The 18,182-nt window shown below is 70.6% G+C and overlaps 5 protein-coding genes across 5 annotated transcripts; 3 read left to right on the top strand and 2 right to left on the bottom strand.

The window, feature by feature from the left end:
• Positions 1 to 1,071: 1,071 nt before the first annotated feature.
• AURANDRAFT_62841 (hypothetical protein) lies at positions 1,072 to 1,479 on the bottom strand (the record flags this gene model as incomplete). The annotated part of the gene is made up of 1 exon (XM_009036792.1): positions 1,072 to 1,479. The coding sequence occupies one exon, from the start codon at positions 1,477 to 1,479 to the stop codon at positions 1,072 to 1,074; it is 408 nt and encodes a 135-aa protein (XP_009035040.1).
• Positions 1,480 to 1,812: 333 nt separating this feature from the next.
• On the top strand, positions 1,813 to 3,749 carry AURANDRAFT_62840 (hypothetical protein; the record flags this gene model as incomplete). Its single annotated transcript, XM_009036851.1, has 2 exons — positions 1,813 to 2,168; positions 2,369 to 3,749. 2 exons carry the CDS (start codon positions 1,813 to 1,815, stop codon positions 3,747 to 3,749), a joined length of 1,737 nt encoding a protein of 578 aa, XP_009035099.1.
• Positions 3,750 to 5,980: 2,231 nt separating this feature from the next.
• On the top strand, positions 5,981 to 6,226 carry AURANDRAFT_23338 (hypothetical protein; the record flags this gene model as incomplete). The annotated part of the gene is made up of 1 exon (XM_009036852.1): positions 5,981 to 6,226. A coding segment is annotated over one exon (246 nt), but the record flags the coding sequence as incomplete, so codon positions are not given.
• Positions 6,227 to 13,758: 7,532 nt separating this feature from the next.
• On the top strand, positions 13,759 to 15,228 carry PGK1 (hypothetical protein; the record flags this gene model as incomplete). The annotated part of the gene is made up of 2 exons (XM_009036853.1): positions 13,759 to 14,391; positions 14,569 to 15,228. 2 exons carry the CDS (start codon positions 13,759 to 13,761, stop codon positions 15,226 to 15,228), a joined length of 1,293 nt encoding a protein of 430 aa, XP_009035101.1.
• Positions 15,229 to 17,036: 1,808 nt separating this feature from the next.
• AURANDRAFT_62838 (hypothetical protein) lies at positions 17,037 to 17,861 on the bottom strand (the record flags this gene model as incomplete). Its single annotated transcript, XM_009036791.1, has 1 exon — positions 17,037 to 17,861. One exon carries the CDS (start codon positions 17,859 to 17,861, stop codon positions 17,037 to 17,039), a length of 825 nt encoding a protein of 274 aa, XP_009035039.1.
• Between the last annotated feature and the right edge of the window lie 321 nt (positions 17,862 to 18,182).

Raw genomic sequence — 18,182 nt, 5'->3', positions numbered from 1 at the left:
ACGGCGACGACGAGCTCGTGCTCCGAGGCGGCGCGGGGAGGGGCGTTTTTTTAGCGGGAGAGCGCGACGGCGCCGACGATCTGGGGACAGCGATGGGCGGCGGCGGAGACGATCGCATCACCATCCGCGGGGATTACGGGAAAGCGTACGGCGACGAGGGCGCCGACGTCTTGGACATCGTCGGCTTCGGGGCCAGCGCCTACGGCGGCGACGGGGACGACTCCATCGACGTCCACGGGGACTACGCGAAGGTGTCTGGTGGGGACGGCAACGACGTCATCGTGGTCTCGGGCAACAAGGCCGACCATGTCCGTGGGGACGAGGGCGACGACTCCATCACTGTCGTCGGGCTGATGAATGAGGAGATAGAAGGTGGCGCCGGCGACGACACCCTGTTGATCAGGGGGAATTTCAACAAAATAATCCACGGAGACGAAGGTGCCGACGACATAACGATTGACGGCACCGGCAACTACGATGTAAACGGCGACGCAGGAAACGATATAATCACGATCAAGGGGAGCAAAGAAGATTGCCTCTCAGACGATTGGGGAGAATATTTCTCCCCTTATGGGGGACTCCCCTCTGAAGCGCTGTGTGCGAACGTCGGAATCAACGGCGGCGCCGGAAACGATACCATCTACCTCCGCGACCAATTCTCGGACCTCGACGCCGGCGACGGCTACGACAAGTGCCTTCAAAATCCCGGTGCGCAATATGATTCGTACTGGGGGCCGTCCTGGGATGGAACCGCCGCCGACGACGATGACGATACAACCGCCGACACGAGACCGACCGGCTGCGAGGATCTTGGGTGGCCCCAGCCCACCGCCGCGCCGACGTACCTGCCGACGTCCTGAAGGGCAAGCGGCGGTGTCGAGGTCCGAATCCTCATTGAAGTACAAGGCTACCTATCGAAGCCGAATTGAACGTCGAGCCACCCCCCAGCGGCACACCTACGCACCGTACGCAACGCTGCGGCAACCACCCCACGCCGGCGGGATATGTTAGTCTAGCACACATACGAGGTACCCCACGAACCCTCCTGGATAAGCGACTCGAGCACACAGACTAGCCTCGCGCGGTCGCGGACGGGTACGCCGCGAGCACGGCCTCGACCCGGGCGGGCTTGAACGCGTAGACGTTGAAGGGCGACTGGAGCACGAGGACGCCGGCGCCGCCGAGCTCGTCGCTCACGGCGCACGCCAGCGGCGCGTAGGACGCCGGCGCGACCTTGGCGCCGCAGTAGAGCGCGACCTCGGGCGCGCCGCACCCGAAGAGCAGGCCGTCGAGCGCCGGCACGGCCGCCGGCGGGTTCGCGTCCATGGCGGCCCGCGCCTCGGGGCTCGGGCCCACGCCCTGGAAGGCCCAGCCCAAGAAGCCGCCGAGCGCGACGCCGCCCACGCCGACGGCGGGACCCAGCGCGCTCGCGCGTCGCACGCAGAGCGCCAGCGCGCACGCGCGGACCAGCGCGGCCATGGGCGATCGCGAACGCCTCCGCCTGTCGCAGAGCGGTCCGAAGACGTCGATGGCCGACGAGAGCTGCGATGACGCGGCCACAGGATGCCTCTCGGTTTGCCACAGTGCGAGGGGCAACATTGCGTCAACTTAGGAATCTTTGCTAGGTAATATCCCGGACCATATCTAGCTGGAACGCCATCCCCCTCGGAGAGCCTCAGCGCGGCTCGTCGTCGCGGTGCGCAGTGCCTGGCGGCCCAGGCGACGTAGACCCGCCCGCGGCGGTCCCGCGGATATAGCGGCGCCGGGGCGCACGAGCCGACGCGCGCCGGGCGGAGCGGCGCGTGCCACCCGATGAGCGGCGGCGCGAGCTACGCGTCCAAGCACGACCTCGAGGCGCGCGAGGCGCAGTGGTACGGCGGCAAGCCCGGCGGGTCGACGATGTCGAGCAGCTACGGGTCGCCGGGCTTCGCCGGGAGCAGCCCGGGCCCGAAGAAGTACGGCGGCGGCGGCGGCGACGGCGGCTTGACGCTGCCGCCGCTCGGCAAGACGGGCAAGCTCAGCGAGTCCGCGGCCATGGAGATGGAGGCCGTGCGGCTGCGCATGCAGGAGCAGCGCGACGCCACGGAGTCCATGATCGAGCGCCTCATGATCGCCCACGAGGAGGCGCGGCGCGAGCGCGAGTCGCTCGTCATGGAGCTCGCGTCCATGTCCGCCGCAGGGCAGGAAAAGGGTGATTCAACGTCGCTTCAGTATGAGTGTTCCGCGCGCGCGCGTTTCAAAAACAGCACCCACGCTTCGAGAGCTCTCCGAGAGATGATCGCTCGTCCAAAAATCAGCCGAAACGAGCGGAAAACGACCGAGACAGGAGCCTTTGAAGTTGGGAATTTCGCACCCTTTTCCTGCCCAGGTCCGCCGACAGCGGGCGGAAGCTGCTCATCAAGATCATCACGCGCATGTGCCGCATGCAGCTCGTCGTCGCCTGGCAGGCCTGGCACGGCAACACGGCCCAGTTCTCGAAGATGCAGCTCCAGGACGAGGCCAAGGCCCTCAAGCACGAGCTCAAGGACCTCGTGGGCCGCATCGACGAGGCGAAGCGCGACGTCGACCTCCGGCGCCAGCAGATCGCCGACTACAACTTCAAGAACGCGTCCAAGGAGCAGCGGGCGCTGCTCCTCAAGATCTTCGGGCGCATGTGCGGCCAGAAGAGCCGCGAGTCCTTCACGGTCTGGAAGGACGCGATGGAGGAGTTCCGCCGCAAGTACACGCTCACGCTCCGCATGCTCACGCGCCTCGCCAACTCCCACCTCCTCGGCGGCTGGAAGAAGTGGTACTACGAGACCTTCCTCAAGTCGAAGATGACTTTGGACGAGACGATCAAGACGCTCCACTACGAGGTCGGCAAGGCCAAGGTCGCGTACGACCGCGCGGAGAAGCATTTGGAGAAGATCGTCGGCGAGATCACGAAGCTGATGATCGCCAACGCGTCGCCGAAGCAGAAGGCGCTGATGATCAAGATTTTGACGAAGGCCTGCACGCTCCTCACGCGCTGGGGCATCATGAAGTGGAAGAAGCAGAACAATTTGTTCAAGTACGCGCGGAAGACGATGGGCATGATCCTGAGCCGCCTCATGAACAGCGAGCTCAACTACGGCTTCCGCAAGTGGCACATGGTCTGCATCAAGATGACGGAGACCGCCGGCGAGCTCGTCGTCGCCAAGCTGAAAAACCAGATCGCGACCCTGAAAGGGCACCACGACGCGTCCGCGCTGCGCATCGAGGAGATGGGCGGCAACGTGCGCAAGATGCGCGAGTCCGTGACGCTGCGACACAGCGCCATGTCGCAGATCGCCCAGGGCGCCGAGGAGGTCGACCTCGAGATCAAGCTCCTCATCGCGGAGTGCCGCGGCGACGCGAAAACGATCGCCGCGCAGGCGCGGGCCAAGGCCGACGCCGAGGCCGCCGCGCGCGGCGAGGCGCCCCGCGGCGGCGGCGGCGGCGGCGGCGGGGCCCGCGGCGGCGGCGGGCCCGCGGCGGCGGAGTCCGTCGACGCGAACACGCGCGCGCACCTCCTCGTCTTCCTCCAGAACCTGGACCACGCGCAGCCCCACGACACGATCGGCGCGCTCGCGACGCACCCGGGCCTGCCCAAGCACAAGAAGTGGCTCAAGGAGTACGTGCTCTTGGGGAACCAGCAGGTCGCCGCCGCCATCCGCGCCTACGAGTTCACCCTCGACACCGACGACTTCATCGAGAGCCTCGGCATCATCAAGCAGCAGGTCTGCCCCTGACCTGCGCGGCTCAAAAGAAACCGGGCGGCTCGTCCGGCCGCCCCCCTCTCGCGCCCCCCCGCCCCCCCGCTCGCGAGCGCCGCGCTCCTCCTCCCCCGTCTTCTAACGCGCCGTCGCGGTGTCTTCTCGGCCCGCGCGGCCGATCGCGGGGACGGACGACCGTCGTACGTTACGATGCACAACACAAGAGCACAGGGGGGGGGTGGGGGCGTCGGGTACTTCGCGTCGTGGAACGTCCGGAGCCGAGGGTCACCGCGACCGCGGCGTCGACGCGCGCGAGAGGCTGAGCGTCTCGCCGCAGGAGTCGGCCTCGCCGCCGGGGTCGGCGCCGTCGCAGGCCGGGCGGACGAGGGCCGGCGCCGGCGCGAGCTCGCCGAGCGCGCGGAGGTCGTCGAGGGGCGACCCGGGCGTCGCCGGGTCCTCGGCGCGCCGGGGGAAGCCGAGCGACGGGAGCCGGTGCGGCGACCGCGCGGCGTCGATGGGCGCGACGCGCCGGTGCGGCGCCCGGCCGGGCGTCGCGGCGCGCCGGTGCGGCGCCCGGCCGGGCGCCTCCTCCTTGGGCGGCTCCGGCGACGGCGCGCCGGGCGACCTGTGCGCAAATCAACCAGTGAGCTGGGACGTCGGGGCCAAACTTCAGAATTCTCTAGCTCGGTCAAATCGAAGTCGATTCGGCTGATTTTTGGACGAATCGATTGCTCTCAGCGAGTTCTCGAAGCACGGCGGAAGTGCTCGTGTCAAAACATTCGAATACGCGCACATTGAAGTCGGTTTGAAGATTTGATTTGCGCACGGCGGGCGACGGCGCGCCGGGAACGTCGTCGCGCGACGCGCGCGGCGAGCAGGACGTCGGCGACGTGCGGATCTTCGGCAGGAGGAGCCGCGCGGCCCAGCGGCGCACGTCCGGCGCCGCCGGCGGGTTGTCGTCCGGCGCGACGGCCGCCGGCGACGCGGGCGCCTTGGACGCGGGGGGCTCGTCGTCCGGGTGGTAGACGGGCCCCTTGCAGAGCGGGCACGACAGGTTCGTGATCCACCACTGGGACGCGCAGGCGCCGTGGAGCACGTGGGCGCAGGGTAAGGCGACGCAGTCGTCGCACTTCTCGAACTCGTCCTGGCAGACGCAGCACCGCTCGCCGGCCTCGACGTCGCCGTCCGTGATCAGCCTGGGCAGGAAAAGGGTGCGAAATTCCCAACTTCAAAGGCTCCTATCTCGGCCGTTTTCCACTCGTTTCGGCTGATTTTTGGACGAGCGATCATCTCTCGGAACGGTCTCGAAGCATGGATGCTTTTTCCAGAACGCGCGCGCGCGGAACACTCATGTTGAAGCGACGTTGAATCACTCTTTTGCTGCCCTGGGCTCCGCGTCTTCGTCGCGAGCACGATGCGCCGGACCTCGTCCCAGCGCTCCTGCTGGGCGAGCGCCAGGTCCCGCCGCCGGCGCAGCACCTGGACCCGCGCGAAGGCGCCGAGGTAGCAGGCCTGGGCTAACACCTTGGCGCTCAGCAGCGTCGCCGTCAACGTCCGGTGCTCGCCGCAGCACCACGCGCCGACCGCGAGCGACATGCCCGGGATGATCGTGAAGATGAAGGCGATGACGCCGTCCTCGTGGAGGCTCACGCAGCACCAGCGCCTCCGGAAGCCCAGGTAGACGGCCGCGAGGCCCAGGTCCACCGCGCACGCCGTGAGCGCGATCGCGAGGACGACGTTGTAGGTCACGCAGCCCGCGCCGCCGAGCAGCAGCCGCACGGCGGCGGACACGCACCCGAGGGCCGTGTTCGCGACGAGGAGGCGCCGCGTCCACGCCTCGACGACCTCGTCGGCCACGGCGTAGCGCGCGGCGAGCCGGGCGTAGGCCCGCGCCGCCGGGGCCGCGAGCGCCGCCGCGCGGGCCTTGAGGCAGCCCATGCGGGGGGAGGAAGCGAGGACGGGGCCGAACGGGGGGCGACGGTCCGCGGGTCAGCGGGCCCCGACCGAGAAGGAGGGCGGCAACCGGGGCTGCTACTGAGTGCGTGAAGGCTCTGCAAAACTCTCAGAGCGATTGATATTCGTTGACGTCTCCGTGCCGCCTTCAACACTCTCAGATGCGAAGTATGGGCAGCCCCGCGATGGCGCCGTGGTGGCTCGTGTTCGCCGGCGCGGCGGCGGCCGCGCCGGACATCGCGCTCGTGCTCGTCGACGACGGCGGCTTCGCGGACATGCCCGGCATGCCCGGGTCGCGCCTCAGCGCGGCGGAGATGCCGCGCCTGGCCCGGGCCGTCGCGGAGGGCCTGCTGTTCACGGACGCGCACAGCGCCGCGTCGACGTGCACGCCGTCGCGCGCGGCGCTCCTGACGGGCCGGGAGCCGCGGCGCACGAAGGTCCAGGGCGTGCTGCGGCCCAGCGGCTGCGGCGGCCTCGCGCCGTCGGAGGTCACCGTCGCCGAGGCGCTCCGCGGCGCGGGCTACGCGACGGCCTACGTGGGCAAGTGGCACCTCGGCGCCGTCGCGCCCTACCACCCGACGTTCCAGGGCTTCGACCGCTTCTTCGGCGTGCCCGGGAGCACGGACCAGCACTGCGTCCCCGCCGGGTGGGCGTGCCGCTACGACGAGTCCTGGCGGCCCGCGGCGGCGCCGCCGAGCGCGGCGAGCGCCGCCCGGCGCCACTGCCTCGCCGGCGAGCCCGTGGAGCCGAGCTGCGACAAGCAGCTGCGGGCCGCGGCGGCGAAGGAGCTCGCGCGGATGCGGCGCGGCGAGCCGCCGGACGAGCCCGCGCGGCCGGTTCGCGAGGGCGAGGCCGCGCGGCGCTACGGCGCCGCCCGGGAGCACCGCGACGCCTACGCGGCGGCCCACGCGGCGAAGCGCGACTTCCTCGAGTCCGAGGGGCGGGCCTACGACCAGTTCCGCGGCCGCAGGGACAAGCACCTCGGGCCGCGGCGGCGGTGGCGCGAGAACGGGCGCGACGACGACGCGCCCGCCGACGCGCGGCGGACCCTGCGGGCGCGGCGGAAGTCCAACAACCCGCCGCGAGGGAAACGGCCGGGCGGGGCGCCGCCGGCCTGCGACGCCTTCGTGTGCGCCGCGAGCCGCGACGCCGCGTCGCCGAAAGAACTGCTGACGGCCAAGACGGGCGGCGAGGCCTGGCGCGTGCCGCTGTCGCTCCACAACGCGACGGCCAAGTGCGGCGGCCACGCGGACTGCAGCCGCTGCATCGTCGAGCAGCCGTCGCGCTTCGACCTGCTCACGCCGAAATACGCCGCGTTCGTCCGAAGGTTCCTCTCGTCGGAGAAAAAGCGGCCAAAGTTCCTCGCCGTCGCGCCGCACCAGCCCCACAACCCGCACGCGCCGGGCCTCGCCTTCCAGGGGACGTCGGCGCTCGGCGTCTACGGCGACGTCTTCGCGGAGGTCGACGCGCTCGTCGCCGCGGTTCTGGACGGCGCGGGAAAAGCGTGCTTCAAGTTCGCTTCAACGTGAGTGTTCCGCGCGCGCGCGCGCCGGAAAATTGCATCCACGCGTCGAGAGCGCTCCGAGAGATGATCGCTCGTCGAAAGATGAGCCGAAACGAGTGGAACACGACCGAGAGAGGAGCCTCCAAAGCTGGGAATGTCGCACGCTTTTCCCGCCCAGGTCCTCGACGGAACCAAGGGCCGCGACGTGCTCTTCGCGTACACGTCGGACAACGGCCCGCGCATCGACGACGCCCTCGCGGGCTTGGGCGGCGACGTCGGGCCCTTCACGCGCGGCGGCAAGTGGGGGCCCTACGAGGGCGGCCACCGCGTGCCGTTGCTGCTGCACCGGCCGGGCGTCGTCGCGCCGGGGTCCACGGTGGCCCTCGCGTCCCTCATGGACCTCTTCCCGACGTTCTTAAAAGCCGCGGGCGTCAAGGCGACGCGGCGGCCCTCGGACGGCGTGGACCTGGCGCCCCTCTTCGACGACGGCCCGCTCCGGCGGCGCGAGGACGCGGTCCGGGCCGGCCTCCTGATCAACTCGGGCTTCGCCGCGCGGCTGGGCCGCTTCAAGGTGTTCCTGCGGACGCAGAAGAAGACGCAGGTCCACGACGTCTTCGACGTGAGCCTCGGCGGCGACGCGTCGGAGTCGTCGCCGATCCGGAACGCGTCGCTCGTGAGGCGGCTCGTCGCGCGGACGCGCGCGCTCGCGCGCGAGGCCGCGCGGTCCGTGGACCGCGACGCCGTGTCGCCGCCGGGCCGGGTCCCGGACAGCGCCTGCTTCTGCACGGCCTGCGCGGACCGGCGCCGCTGGAACTGCGCGCTCGGGTCGAACGCGAAGCGGTGGCCGCGGAGCCGCCGCGACGTCCGCGCGTGGCTCGCGACCTGCGGCGGCGCGACGATGGTCTACGACCGCGGGCGGGCGGCGCCCGTCTTCCCCGAGGGCGGCGCCGAGGTGCGCTGGTACTACGAGCGCCTCGTGCCCGGCCGGTGGACGGCGCGGCTCTACGCGCTGCTCGGCTGGCATACAAAATAAGGGGGGTTAGGAGGACCGGCGCAGCACCGTCGCCAAAAGCGCGTGCTGCGCGCGCGTGAGCTCCGCGTCGTCGCCGAAGGCGCGGCGCCACGCGTGCTTGCGGACGTCGAAGACCTCCGTCGTCGCGGTGACCGTGCCTGCGCGCAAATCCCATCTCCAACCCGACTTCAACGTGCGCGTAATCGAATGTTTCGACACAAGCTCTTCGGCCGTGCGTCGAGAACTCGACGAGAGCCATCGATTCGTCCAAAAATCAGCCGAATCGACTTCGATGTGACCGAGCTCGAGCATTTCAAAGTGTGGTCGGAACGTCCCGGACCGGCGGTCGATTCGCGCGCGGGACCGCGCCCCACTCGTTGTAGCCGCCGTGGACGTAGAAGTCGCCGCGCGCGTCGAAGGCCGCGGCGACGTAGCCCCTCCGGTCGGACATGTCCGGGAGCCGCTCCCAGGCCCGTTGGCGGAGGTCCAAGCGCTCCGCGGAGTTGAGCGCGTCCGAGCCGTCGGGCGAGCCGCCCGCGACGTAGACGCAGCCGTCGGGCCCGCCGCCGAGGCCCGCGCCCGTGCGCGGCGCGCGCATGGGCGGCAGGGGATGGAAGTCGCCCTCGGGCCCGAGGCGCTCCGCGGTGTAGAGATACGCGTCGCCGCCGCCGTAGCCGCCCGCGGCGACGACCCAGCCCGCGGCGAGCGCGGCGACGCCGTGGCCGCAGCGCGGCTCGCGCAGCTTCGGGCCCGGCGCCCAGGCCGGCGCCGCGGCGGACAGACGCAGCAGCTCGCCGCCCGTCGTCGCCGCGCCGCCGACCCACAAGGTGTCGCCGCCGCCCAACACCAGCAGCCGCTCGTCGCCGCCCCAGGGCAGCACGACGGCCGCCGCGAAGCAGCGCGGCGCGTCCAAGTCCGGCAGGGACGACCAGGCCGCGCCGTCGAAGCGCTCGCAGGACCGCAGCGGCTCGAGGCCGTCCCAGCCGCCGCACAAGAGCAGATCGCCGCGCGCGGCGACGGCGCACGCGGCCGCGTTGCGCGGCACGAGGCTCTCGGCCAGCGTCTGGACACATGGCCGGCGCTCGTGGCAGATGTCCGCCTCCCGGGGCGGGGCCCAGGCGCCGGGCGGCCGGAGGACTGTGGTCGAGTCCGTCGGCTCCGATTCGTCTCGGGTCCCGCCGACGAGGACGAGCGCGGGCGCGTACTCGAAGGCCGCGAGGGCGCCGGGCGCGCCGAGGTCCCCCGGGCGCGCGCGCCGCGCCAGCGACGGCCAGAACCAGGTGTACCTGGCCGCGAGCGTCGCGTCCGCGACCTCCCGGGCGGCGGCGGCGAAGGTCTTATTGACTAAGACGACCTTTTCAGCGAGGTCCAGGCCGTCGACGTAGCGCAGGACCTCGTCCCGAAAGAGTTTGGCATCCACGAGCTGGTCCATCGCTTGGGTTCGGCGTGGCTCGCCGCTCTTTCCTAGCACGTGCGCCCTTTCGAAGCCATGCTCTATCTTCGTATGCGTCGAGGTAGATGGTGAAGGGGACGCGCGCGATGTTGCACCACGGTTGTCGCCTGCCCCCAAGATCAACGCGGAGGCTGGGGGCTCCGGGGAGCGACGTCCCCCGCGGCTCCGGCCGCCCCCGCGCACCGCCATGTCCGTGTGCTTCCCCGCGCCCCTCGACGAGAACATGCGCCTGAAGCTCATCCTCCAGCGGCGCGTCACGGAGGTGCGGGCCCTCCAGGAGCTGCGCGCCCAGCAGGAGCGGCGCAAGCAGCACATCGTCGACCTGCGGTCGCGGCTGGAGCACCGGAAGCGGGAGTGCGTCGCGGCCGTCGAGCAGTGCAAGCGGCGCGCCGAGGAGCAGGAGGCCGAGGAGGCGCGCGTCGACGCGGACGCGCGCGAGTCGTCCGCGCGCATCTCGTCGATCTCAAAGTCCGCGCGGGAGATGGAGAAGGAGACGGAGAAGCTCAAGGAGGGCCTCGTGGGCGTCGCCGACGAGCGGGCGCGCGTCGAGGCGCAGCTCGCCGAGACCATGGCGTCCCTCAAGGAGCGGCTCGGCGCCGCGACGTCCGAGGCCGGCGAGTCGGCCTCGGACTTCGACCGGTGCCACCGCGCGTGCGTGCAGCAGTCCACGCAGCTCAAGACGCTCACGAAGCAGTCGGAGATGCTCACGAAGCTCTGCGACGCCTGGGAGGCCGGCCTAAACATGATCCGCGACATCCCGCGTGGAAATCGACCGGCGGAACGGACGCGTCCGGCGAAACTTCAAACCTCTCGGTCACATCGACATCGATTCGGCTGATGTTTGGACGAATCGATGGCTCTCGTCGAGTGATCGACGCACGGCCGAAGAGCTCGCGTCGAAACTGTCGCATACGCGCATATTGAAGTCGGGTGGAAGATTTGACGTCCGCGCAGGCGACATCGACGCGGCGGACGCGGCGCTCCCGGACGAGGCCGCGCCCGCGCCCGCGGCGCCCGACGCGGCCCCGGCCGAGGCCGGCGACGCCTGGGCCGAGGGGTCCGTCGAGTCGCTGAGCCCGCGGACCCGCGACGTCGCCGCCGCCGGGCGGCGCGCGCTCGCGGCCGCGGCTCGGAAGACGGAGCGCGTCCTCGCGTACGCCAAGTTCTGGACGGACCGCATGGAGGCGGCCAAGGCGACGCGTGACGGCCACGAGTCCGAGGTCGCGCGCCTCGAGGAGGAGATCCTGGCCCACGGCGCGGAGACCGAGGCCTGCCGGAGTCGGCTCCGCGAGGCCGAGGCCGCGCCCGCGGCGCCGCCACCGGACGCCGGGCCCAGTGAGGCGGCGCAGGAGCTCACGCGGGCCCACATCGACGCCCGCAAGGCGGCGAAGAAGCAGGTCAAGGAGCAGAAGGCCCGCGTCGACGGCCTCCACGGGAGGCTCGCGCCCGCGGACGTCCTCGACTGCGCGCTGCCCGGCGACGCGTCGCCCGCGGACCTCGCGGAGGCCATCCTCGCGAAGAAGCTCCGGGCGAAGCCGGAGCTCGAGGCCAAGGTCGAGGCGCTCCAGTCGACGAAGGCGCGGCGCGAGGCCGCCGACGACGCGCGCGCGTCCGCGGAGGGCGCGGATTCGGCCGCCGCGCTCGCCGCGGACCTCGAGGCCTTCAGGGCCGAGCTGCTCAAGCGCCGCGCCGCCGCCGAGGCCCGGGACCTCGAGGCCGCGGCGCCCAAGGCGCCGCCGGCCCGCGAGGACCGGTCCGACTCGAAGAAGCTCTCCGAGCGCGCCACGGGCTTCCGGGGCCCGCGCAAGTCGGGCGCGGGCGACGCCGCGGCCAAGGACGCGGCCGGCGCCGCGGCGCCGCCGCCCGACGCCGACGGCCCGCCGCCGCGGGCCGGCGACGGCCCGGAGCCGCGCCGGCCGTCGTCGGACGACAACGGCAACCGGTCGTCGCTCGTGAACATCGCCTTCGCCAAGCGGTCGACGAACGTCCTCACGGCGGCCAAGGGCCTCTTCGGGCGCAAGACGGCCAACAAGTTCAAAAAGGGGGGCCGCTGATGTAAGCGCGCCGAGCGTACTACGCTAGACGAAGGGGTTCCCCTCGGGCTCGTCGGGGAGCTCGTCGTAGGCGCCGCCGCCGTCGTCGAACGCGCCGCAGCACCGCGTCAGCCCCTTGTGCAGGAGCGCCGAGAAGAGGGCGAGCGCGAGCGTGAGCCCGAGCGCGAGGGCGATCTGGCAGGGCAGGAGGAGCACGGGCCCCGTTCGAGCCGCGAGCGCCGCGTAGAGGTGGAGGATGAAGCGCTTCCAGGGCGCCCAGGTCGCGAAGATGACGAGCCAGTTGTAGAGGAGCCGCGCGAAGCGCCACTCCTTGGACTCGGACCGCCGCGCCGCGTCCGCCGCGGCCGCGGCGAGCGGCAACCGCTCGTCGGACTTGCTCCGCTTCGGCGCCGCGGCCTCGTCCTCCGCCGCCGCCGCCGCCGCGGACGACGCGCGCCGCCGCAGCGTCGTCGCGTGGCGCGACGACAGCAGGAAGCCCAGGCCCAGCGCCAGGAGCAGCGCCGCGTAGGCCAAACCCGCGGAGAGCTCGCGCAAGCTGAACGCGCCCGCGCCCGCGCCGATGAGCCCCTGCGCGACGTCGTTGCAGACGATGGCCACGGTCACGGCCGACGCGCGGAAGACAAGCAGCCGCGCGCAGGCGCCCCAGGGCGCGCCGCGCGTCGCCTCGACGTCGTCGTCCGTCGGCACGTCGCCGAGCGACACGAGCGCGAGGCGGCCGAAGAGGCCCGCGAGCGTCAGCGCCCGCGCGGCCGCGAAGGCCGCCCGCACGCCGCCGTCGCTCCAGGAGCCCGCGGGGCTCAGCGCGTTGTCCGCCGCGGGCCCGAGCTCGTAGGGCGCGAACCAGAGCAGGCCCAGCGTCGTGCACCACGTGTACGCGACGGAGTAGTAGACGTTCGACCGCAGCATGAGCAGCATCTCGACGAGCAGGGGCGCCAGGTTCCCGCGGCCCAGGGCCCGCGACGCGAGGCCCGTGGCCAGCAGCGCCGCCAGCGACGTCGCCAACGCGATGGAGCCCACGCACGCCGCCAGGTACAACACGCCCTCGAGCGCGCAGCCCAGACTCGCGCCGTCGCAGGACCCGCCGCCCGCGCGTCGTAACAGCGCGTCGTATTCCAATTGCCGCACGCAGCTCGACAGCGCCGCGTAGAGCCCCACGGACCAGGCCGTGCCCGTGGACCGCGCGAGGAGCTCGCGCGCCCACGTCCTCGTCTCCCTCTCGAGCTCGAGCCGTTTCAGGAAGGCGGGCAGGGCCCGCGTTTCGCCGTAGGTCGTCGCCCCGGCCTCGGGCGACGCGCGCAGGGACCGCATGACCTGGACGCTGACCCAGGGCATGCCGACGACGCCCGCGACGGCCCACGCAAGGAGCGCGAAGACGACGCGCCAGCACCCCGGCGCGGGGCACTCCTGGCGCGGGTCGAACTGGATGACGACGATGTAGCACCAGAGCAGGCCCGCGAGGCAGCCGATGACGTTGTTGAACGCGAAGGTCCAGACGTCGCGCGCGACGGCCGTCGCCGGCGTGGGCATGGTTGTGTGTGGTGTAGCGGATTGCAGCTGCGTCTACTGGTTGTCGCAGGTCGCGACGCGCGACGCCGCGGTCGACGTCCAGGGAGAGCTCATCGTCACCTCACGCTGGAAAATGGCATCCAAGACATTTCCAAGGCCGCCCGCGTTCCTGGCCTCATGAGCCGGCCTCGGCGGCTTCATGGAAGGACTCTGGTGGGCTCTGCCCCTCGAGCCCGAAGATGTAGGGGGCGAGCTCCAGATACCGATCCCGGTCCTGGAATTCGCCGCGATCGCGATCCGATGAGTCAACATCATCATCCTGGCGCCGATCGTCGGGCAAGCAGCGTGCGCCATCCTCTCGTACAGCCTCACGTCGGCCGACGTCGTTGCGAACCGCGCACGGAAGGGGTTAGTTAGGCGCCAAGGGGGAAGGCGGGCGCCCGGCTCGCCCCGGCGCCGCTCGCCGATTGATTCGGCGCATGTCCTCGTAGCGTCCTCGTCTGCCGTGGCCACACACGTTTTCAGCGGCAGCCTCGTCCGTCGTCCCGACCTCCCGTGCAGCCATGTCCCTCGCCAATGCCGCGCGGCGGTCCTTCACGTCGAGCAGCGTGCGCCGCGGCAAGCTCGGCCTCGAGGGCCTGGCGTCCAAGGTCGACCTCGGCAGCTCCCGCGTGCTCATCCGCCTGGACCTGAACGTGCCGCTGTCCAAGGACGACGGCGTGACGATCACGGACGACACGCGGCTCCGCGCCGTCGTGCCGACGATGAACTTCCTGAAGGAGCAGGGCGCCCAGGTCGTCGTCGCGACGCACATCGGGAGGCCCAAGGGCGAGCCGGACGCGAAGTTCTCCGTCGCGCCGATCGTCGGCCGCTTCTCGGAGCTTCTGGACACGGACGTCGTCAAGGTCGACGACTGCGTCGGCGACGACGTCGCCCAGGCCTGCGGCGCCATGCCCGCGGGCGGCGTCGTGCTCCTCGAGAACGTGCGGTTCCACACGGGCGAGACGAAGAACTTCGACGACTTCGCGGCCGCGCTCGCGGGCTCCTGCGGCGCGACGGCCTACGTCAACGACGCCTTCGGCACGGCCCACCGCGCCCACGCGTCCACGGAGGGCGTCGTCAAGTTCATCGACGGGCCCGCGGCGGGCGGCTACCTCATGGAGAAGGAGCTCGTCTACATCAAGGGCAGGAAAAGGGTGATTCAACGTCGCTTCAACGTGAGTGTTCCGCGCGCGCGCGTTTCGGAAACAGCACCCACGCTTCGAGACCGTTCCGAGAGATGATCGCTCGTCCAAAAATCAGCCGAAACGAGCGGAAAACGACCGAGAGAGGAGCCTTTGAAGTTGGGAATTTCGCACCCTTTTCCTGCCCAGGTCTACATCAAGGGCGCGATCGACGACCCGAAGCGCCCGCTCACCGCGATCCTCGGCGGCGCCAAGGTCTCGACGAAGATCCCGGTCATCGAGTCCATGCTCGACAAGTGCGACAACGTGCTCGTCGGCGGCGGCATGATCTTCACGTTCTACAAGGCCATGGGCCACTCCGTCGGCGCGTCGCTCATCGAGGAGGACATGGTGCCCATGGCCAAGGACCTCATCGCCAAGGCGAAGGCCAAGGGCGTCAACTTCCTGCTGCCGACGGACGTCGTGGTGGCGGACAAGTTCGCGGCGGACGCGAATTACAAGGTCGTGCCCGTCGACGGCATCCCCGACGGCTGGCTCGGTTTGGACGTGGGCCCGGCGACGCAGGCGACCTTCTCGGCGACGGCGGCGGCGTCGACGACGGTCGTCTGGAACGGGCCCATGGGCGTCTTCGAGTTCGACGCCTTCTCCAAGGGCACGTTCGGCGTCGCGGACGCGCTCGCGGCGAACGAGTCCGCGATCACGATCATCGGCGGCGGCGACTCCGTCGCGGCCGTCGAGAAGGCGGGCCTCGCGGACAAGATGTCCCACATCTCCACGGGCGGCGGCGCGTCCCTCGAGCTCCTCGAGGGCAAGGTCCTCCCGGGCGTCGCCGCGCTCGACGACGCCTAGCGCGGCCGCCCGCCGGGCGCGGCCGCGGGCCCGCGCCGCGGCCCACATATCAGTAAGAATCGCCTCTTCGTCTTAGGCGTCGATCGTCGCGCGCGGTCGGGGGGGCGCCGGACTCAGAGGAGGATCGCGGCGGCGTCGGACTCCTACTCGGGGCCGTGGTGGCCAGCGCGATGGTCGCAGCGAAGCGCGTCCGCGTAAGCGTGGGGGAAGGAGGCGCGCGCCAGGAGAACGTCGACCAACGTCGTCGTCGACACCCGAGGGGCGGCTGCTTCGAGCTCCTCGAGGATCTCCGCGACGACGCGCGCGGCGTCGCAGCCGAGGTCCTCGTCGCCGCCGCGCGCGCCGCGACCGCGAGCGGTAGCCAGCCGACCGCCCCCTCCGCGCGGAGATCGCGCGTCGCTCGGGTGGAACTCGGAGAGCAGTGCTTCTCGAAGTAGTGGGCGTCGCTCCGGTCCATGGAACACGCGAAGCGGCCGCCGTCGTGCTGTTTTCGGTCGCGCTTCGCGTCGAGGACGAAGCGCGTAAGAAACGTCACGAGCATGCCGTGGACGACGCCCGGAGTGACGCCCGCGGCGTCCGCCTCGCGCGGGAGCAGCGCCCGGAGCTCGTAGACGAAGTTCGCCTCGACCCCCGCGTGGGAGATGTCCTCCCACCGGTTCTTGTTCGTCGCGTTCAACGCCGCGCAGGCCGACAAATCGCGGTATTTCCACAGGTAATAGGTCGTGCCGGGCTTGGGGTACGGGTCGGCCGCCGTCGTGCGCCGCTCGCGCAGGGACCCCGCGAAGACAACCAAAATTAGATCAGTAGGAACAAGACCGGACATTTAACTTTGAGCGCGACACTCCCGCTCGTTTTACGCGCTTTAAGCGGCCGAGGAGTCGCACACGGACAGCGCGAGACGGGCCACGCCACTCGAACGTCCCGATATGCCCATGGCGTGCGGTGGTGGCCGCGGTAGCGCGCATGGCCGCAGCGAGCCGCGAACGGGTTCGGTGCGTTACGGGCGTCTTAAGCTTGTGCGCGAGGACAGTGACGCTGCAGATGTGGTCCGTGGTGATGATACAGCCTGCCGGACGCAGCGGCGTCGATCGGTTTGAGGTGCTCGCTCCGCGACAGCCCATGACAAGGCGTTTTCGGGACTTTATCGGGTGATCTCGAAGAAATTCGGACCCAGGGCCTCGTCGGCACGCCGCTTCGTACCGGCAACGCCTTCGACAGCTTCGACCACCCGCCCGATCAACTCGGAGGCATCTGGCTCGTCGCACCCCGACTCTCCAACGCAAAACCGACGTCTCCGCACACAATCCCGCAGCGCGACCGGTTCCGCAGCACGGGGCGACGCAGAAAACCTCGCCGTGGCCGCGTGCCCGGCAGCGGAGACGCGGCAAGGCCTCGCCAGAGCTTCAGAGCGGGTTGCGACGCCAGATCGAGGCTGTCCGAACCCGTCTCGACAGCCTCACGGTGTATCGCGGCGTCTGAGAGCGTCTCCGAGAGCCCGGAAAGTTGCCTTCAATGCCCAAACCGGGGATCTCTGTACATTTTTGTACACGACGCCACGGGCCGAGGCTTCGATTGTACACGCAGGCGGTCCTGTTACGTTCCCCGGCGCCAAAGTCCCCGTCAAGATTCGTCTACTTCTCCCGGAGTTACGCCTCCCGTGAGGTTTCGGGCGCACGCGCGCCGCGCGCGTCGCGCGACGACCGCGCGGCCGGAGCCGATTCCACCGCCGAACTTGGACGACGCCCGCCTCAAACACACCACGGACGCGCCTATGGGTACTTTCCGCGTACGATTCGACGTCGATCGCGTCACTTAGCGTTTAAATGGCACCCAGCGCGCCGGCTGATCAGATTTTGGTTGAAGAACCGGGCGACGCCGAGGACGTAGCCCCGGAGCCTCTCGACGAGGGCCTCGTCGGCGTCCGGCGCCGCCGCGAGGGCCCGCAGGAGGTGAATCGCCCCCGTCGCGGCAGAGAGGCCGTGGTTCAGCGCCTGGGGCCCCGCGAGGCACCCGCCCTCGTCGCTGCCGTGGACCTCGGCGTAGCGCCTCCGGCGGCCGGCGGACGCGCGCCGCGGCACGAAGACGACGACGCCCTTGTCGACCTTGGTCCTCTCCGGGTCCGACGTCAGGAACCCGTCCTCGAAGGCGCCGACGACGGCCGCGACCAGAAGCGACGCTTTCTCGACGTCGCCGGACGCGTACGCGTGTCTCGCGCCCGCGGCCACGGCCCCCGCCACGTAGCCGAACTGGTAGGACTCGAACTCGGGCTCTTTCCCGATCACGACGGGCCACCCGCGCATTGTCCGATTCTCCGCGTACGACACGCGGCCGCGCGGGACGCACGCGGCCGCGAAAGCCTGCGCGGTCTTGGCGATGTACCGCCGCGCCGTTTTGCGCGCGGCGGCGTCGCCCGCGCCGAGGTCGAGGAAGCGGGACAGGGCCAGGACCTCACGCGCTGGCGCTTTCAGGCCTTTTTCCCGCGTCCGCGAGTATGAGGCCATCGTTTCCGCCATTTTTTTGTACCTTTTCTCGGCCTCTGCGAGGACGGCGTCCGAGTCGACGTGGCCGCCGGCGGCCAACGCGGCGCTCCCGGCGCCGGCGACGAGTGCGAGGAGGATGGCGGCGGAACGCATGTTGCGGCGAGGGCGATGCGGGCGAGAGAGCGAGGGCGGGGCGAGCGAGTCGGGCGAGCGAGGCGGACGTCACGGGTGACGATGCGACGCTTAGCGTCGCTGCGCTAGAGGGGTCGGCCGGGGCGCCACTGACCTGTCTTCCTGGCGTCGCTAGATCGTCGCTCGCCGAGGAATTGCCTTTGCGGCGCGCCGTCGGAGCAGGCTTGAGCCGTTTCGACGGCCCAGGCGGTGGCCACTCTCACGATGCTCGTCTTTCTCGTCCACTTATTCGGTCTATGCCTCATCATTTCCGTCTTGATGCTCGCGGCGGTGGTGGCTTAT

The sequence above is a fragment of the Aureococcus anophagefferens genome, assembly GCF_000186865.1.
Source record: "Aureococcus anophagefferens unplaced genomic scaffold AURANscaffold_5, whole genome shotgun sequence".
NCBI classification, from domain to species: Eukaryota; class Pelagophyceae; order Pelagomonadales; family Pelagomonadaceae; genus Aureococcus; species Aureococcus anophagefferens.
This window is presented reverse-complemented; position numbering and strand designations above follow the sequence as displayed.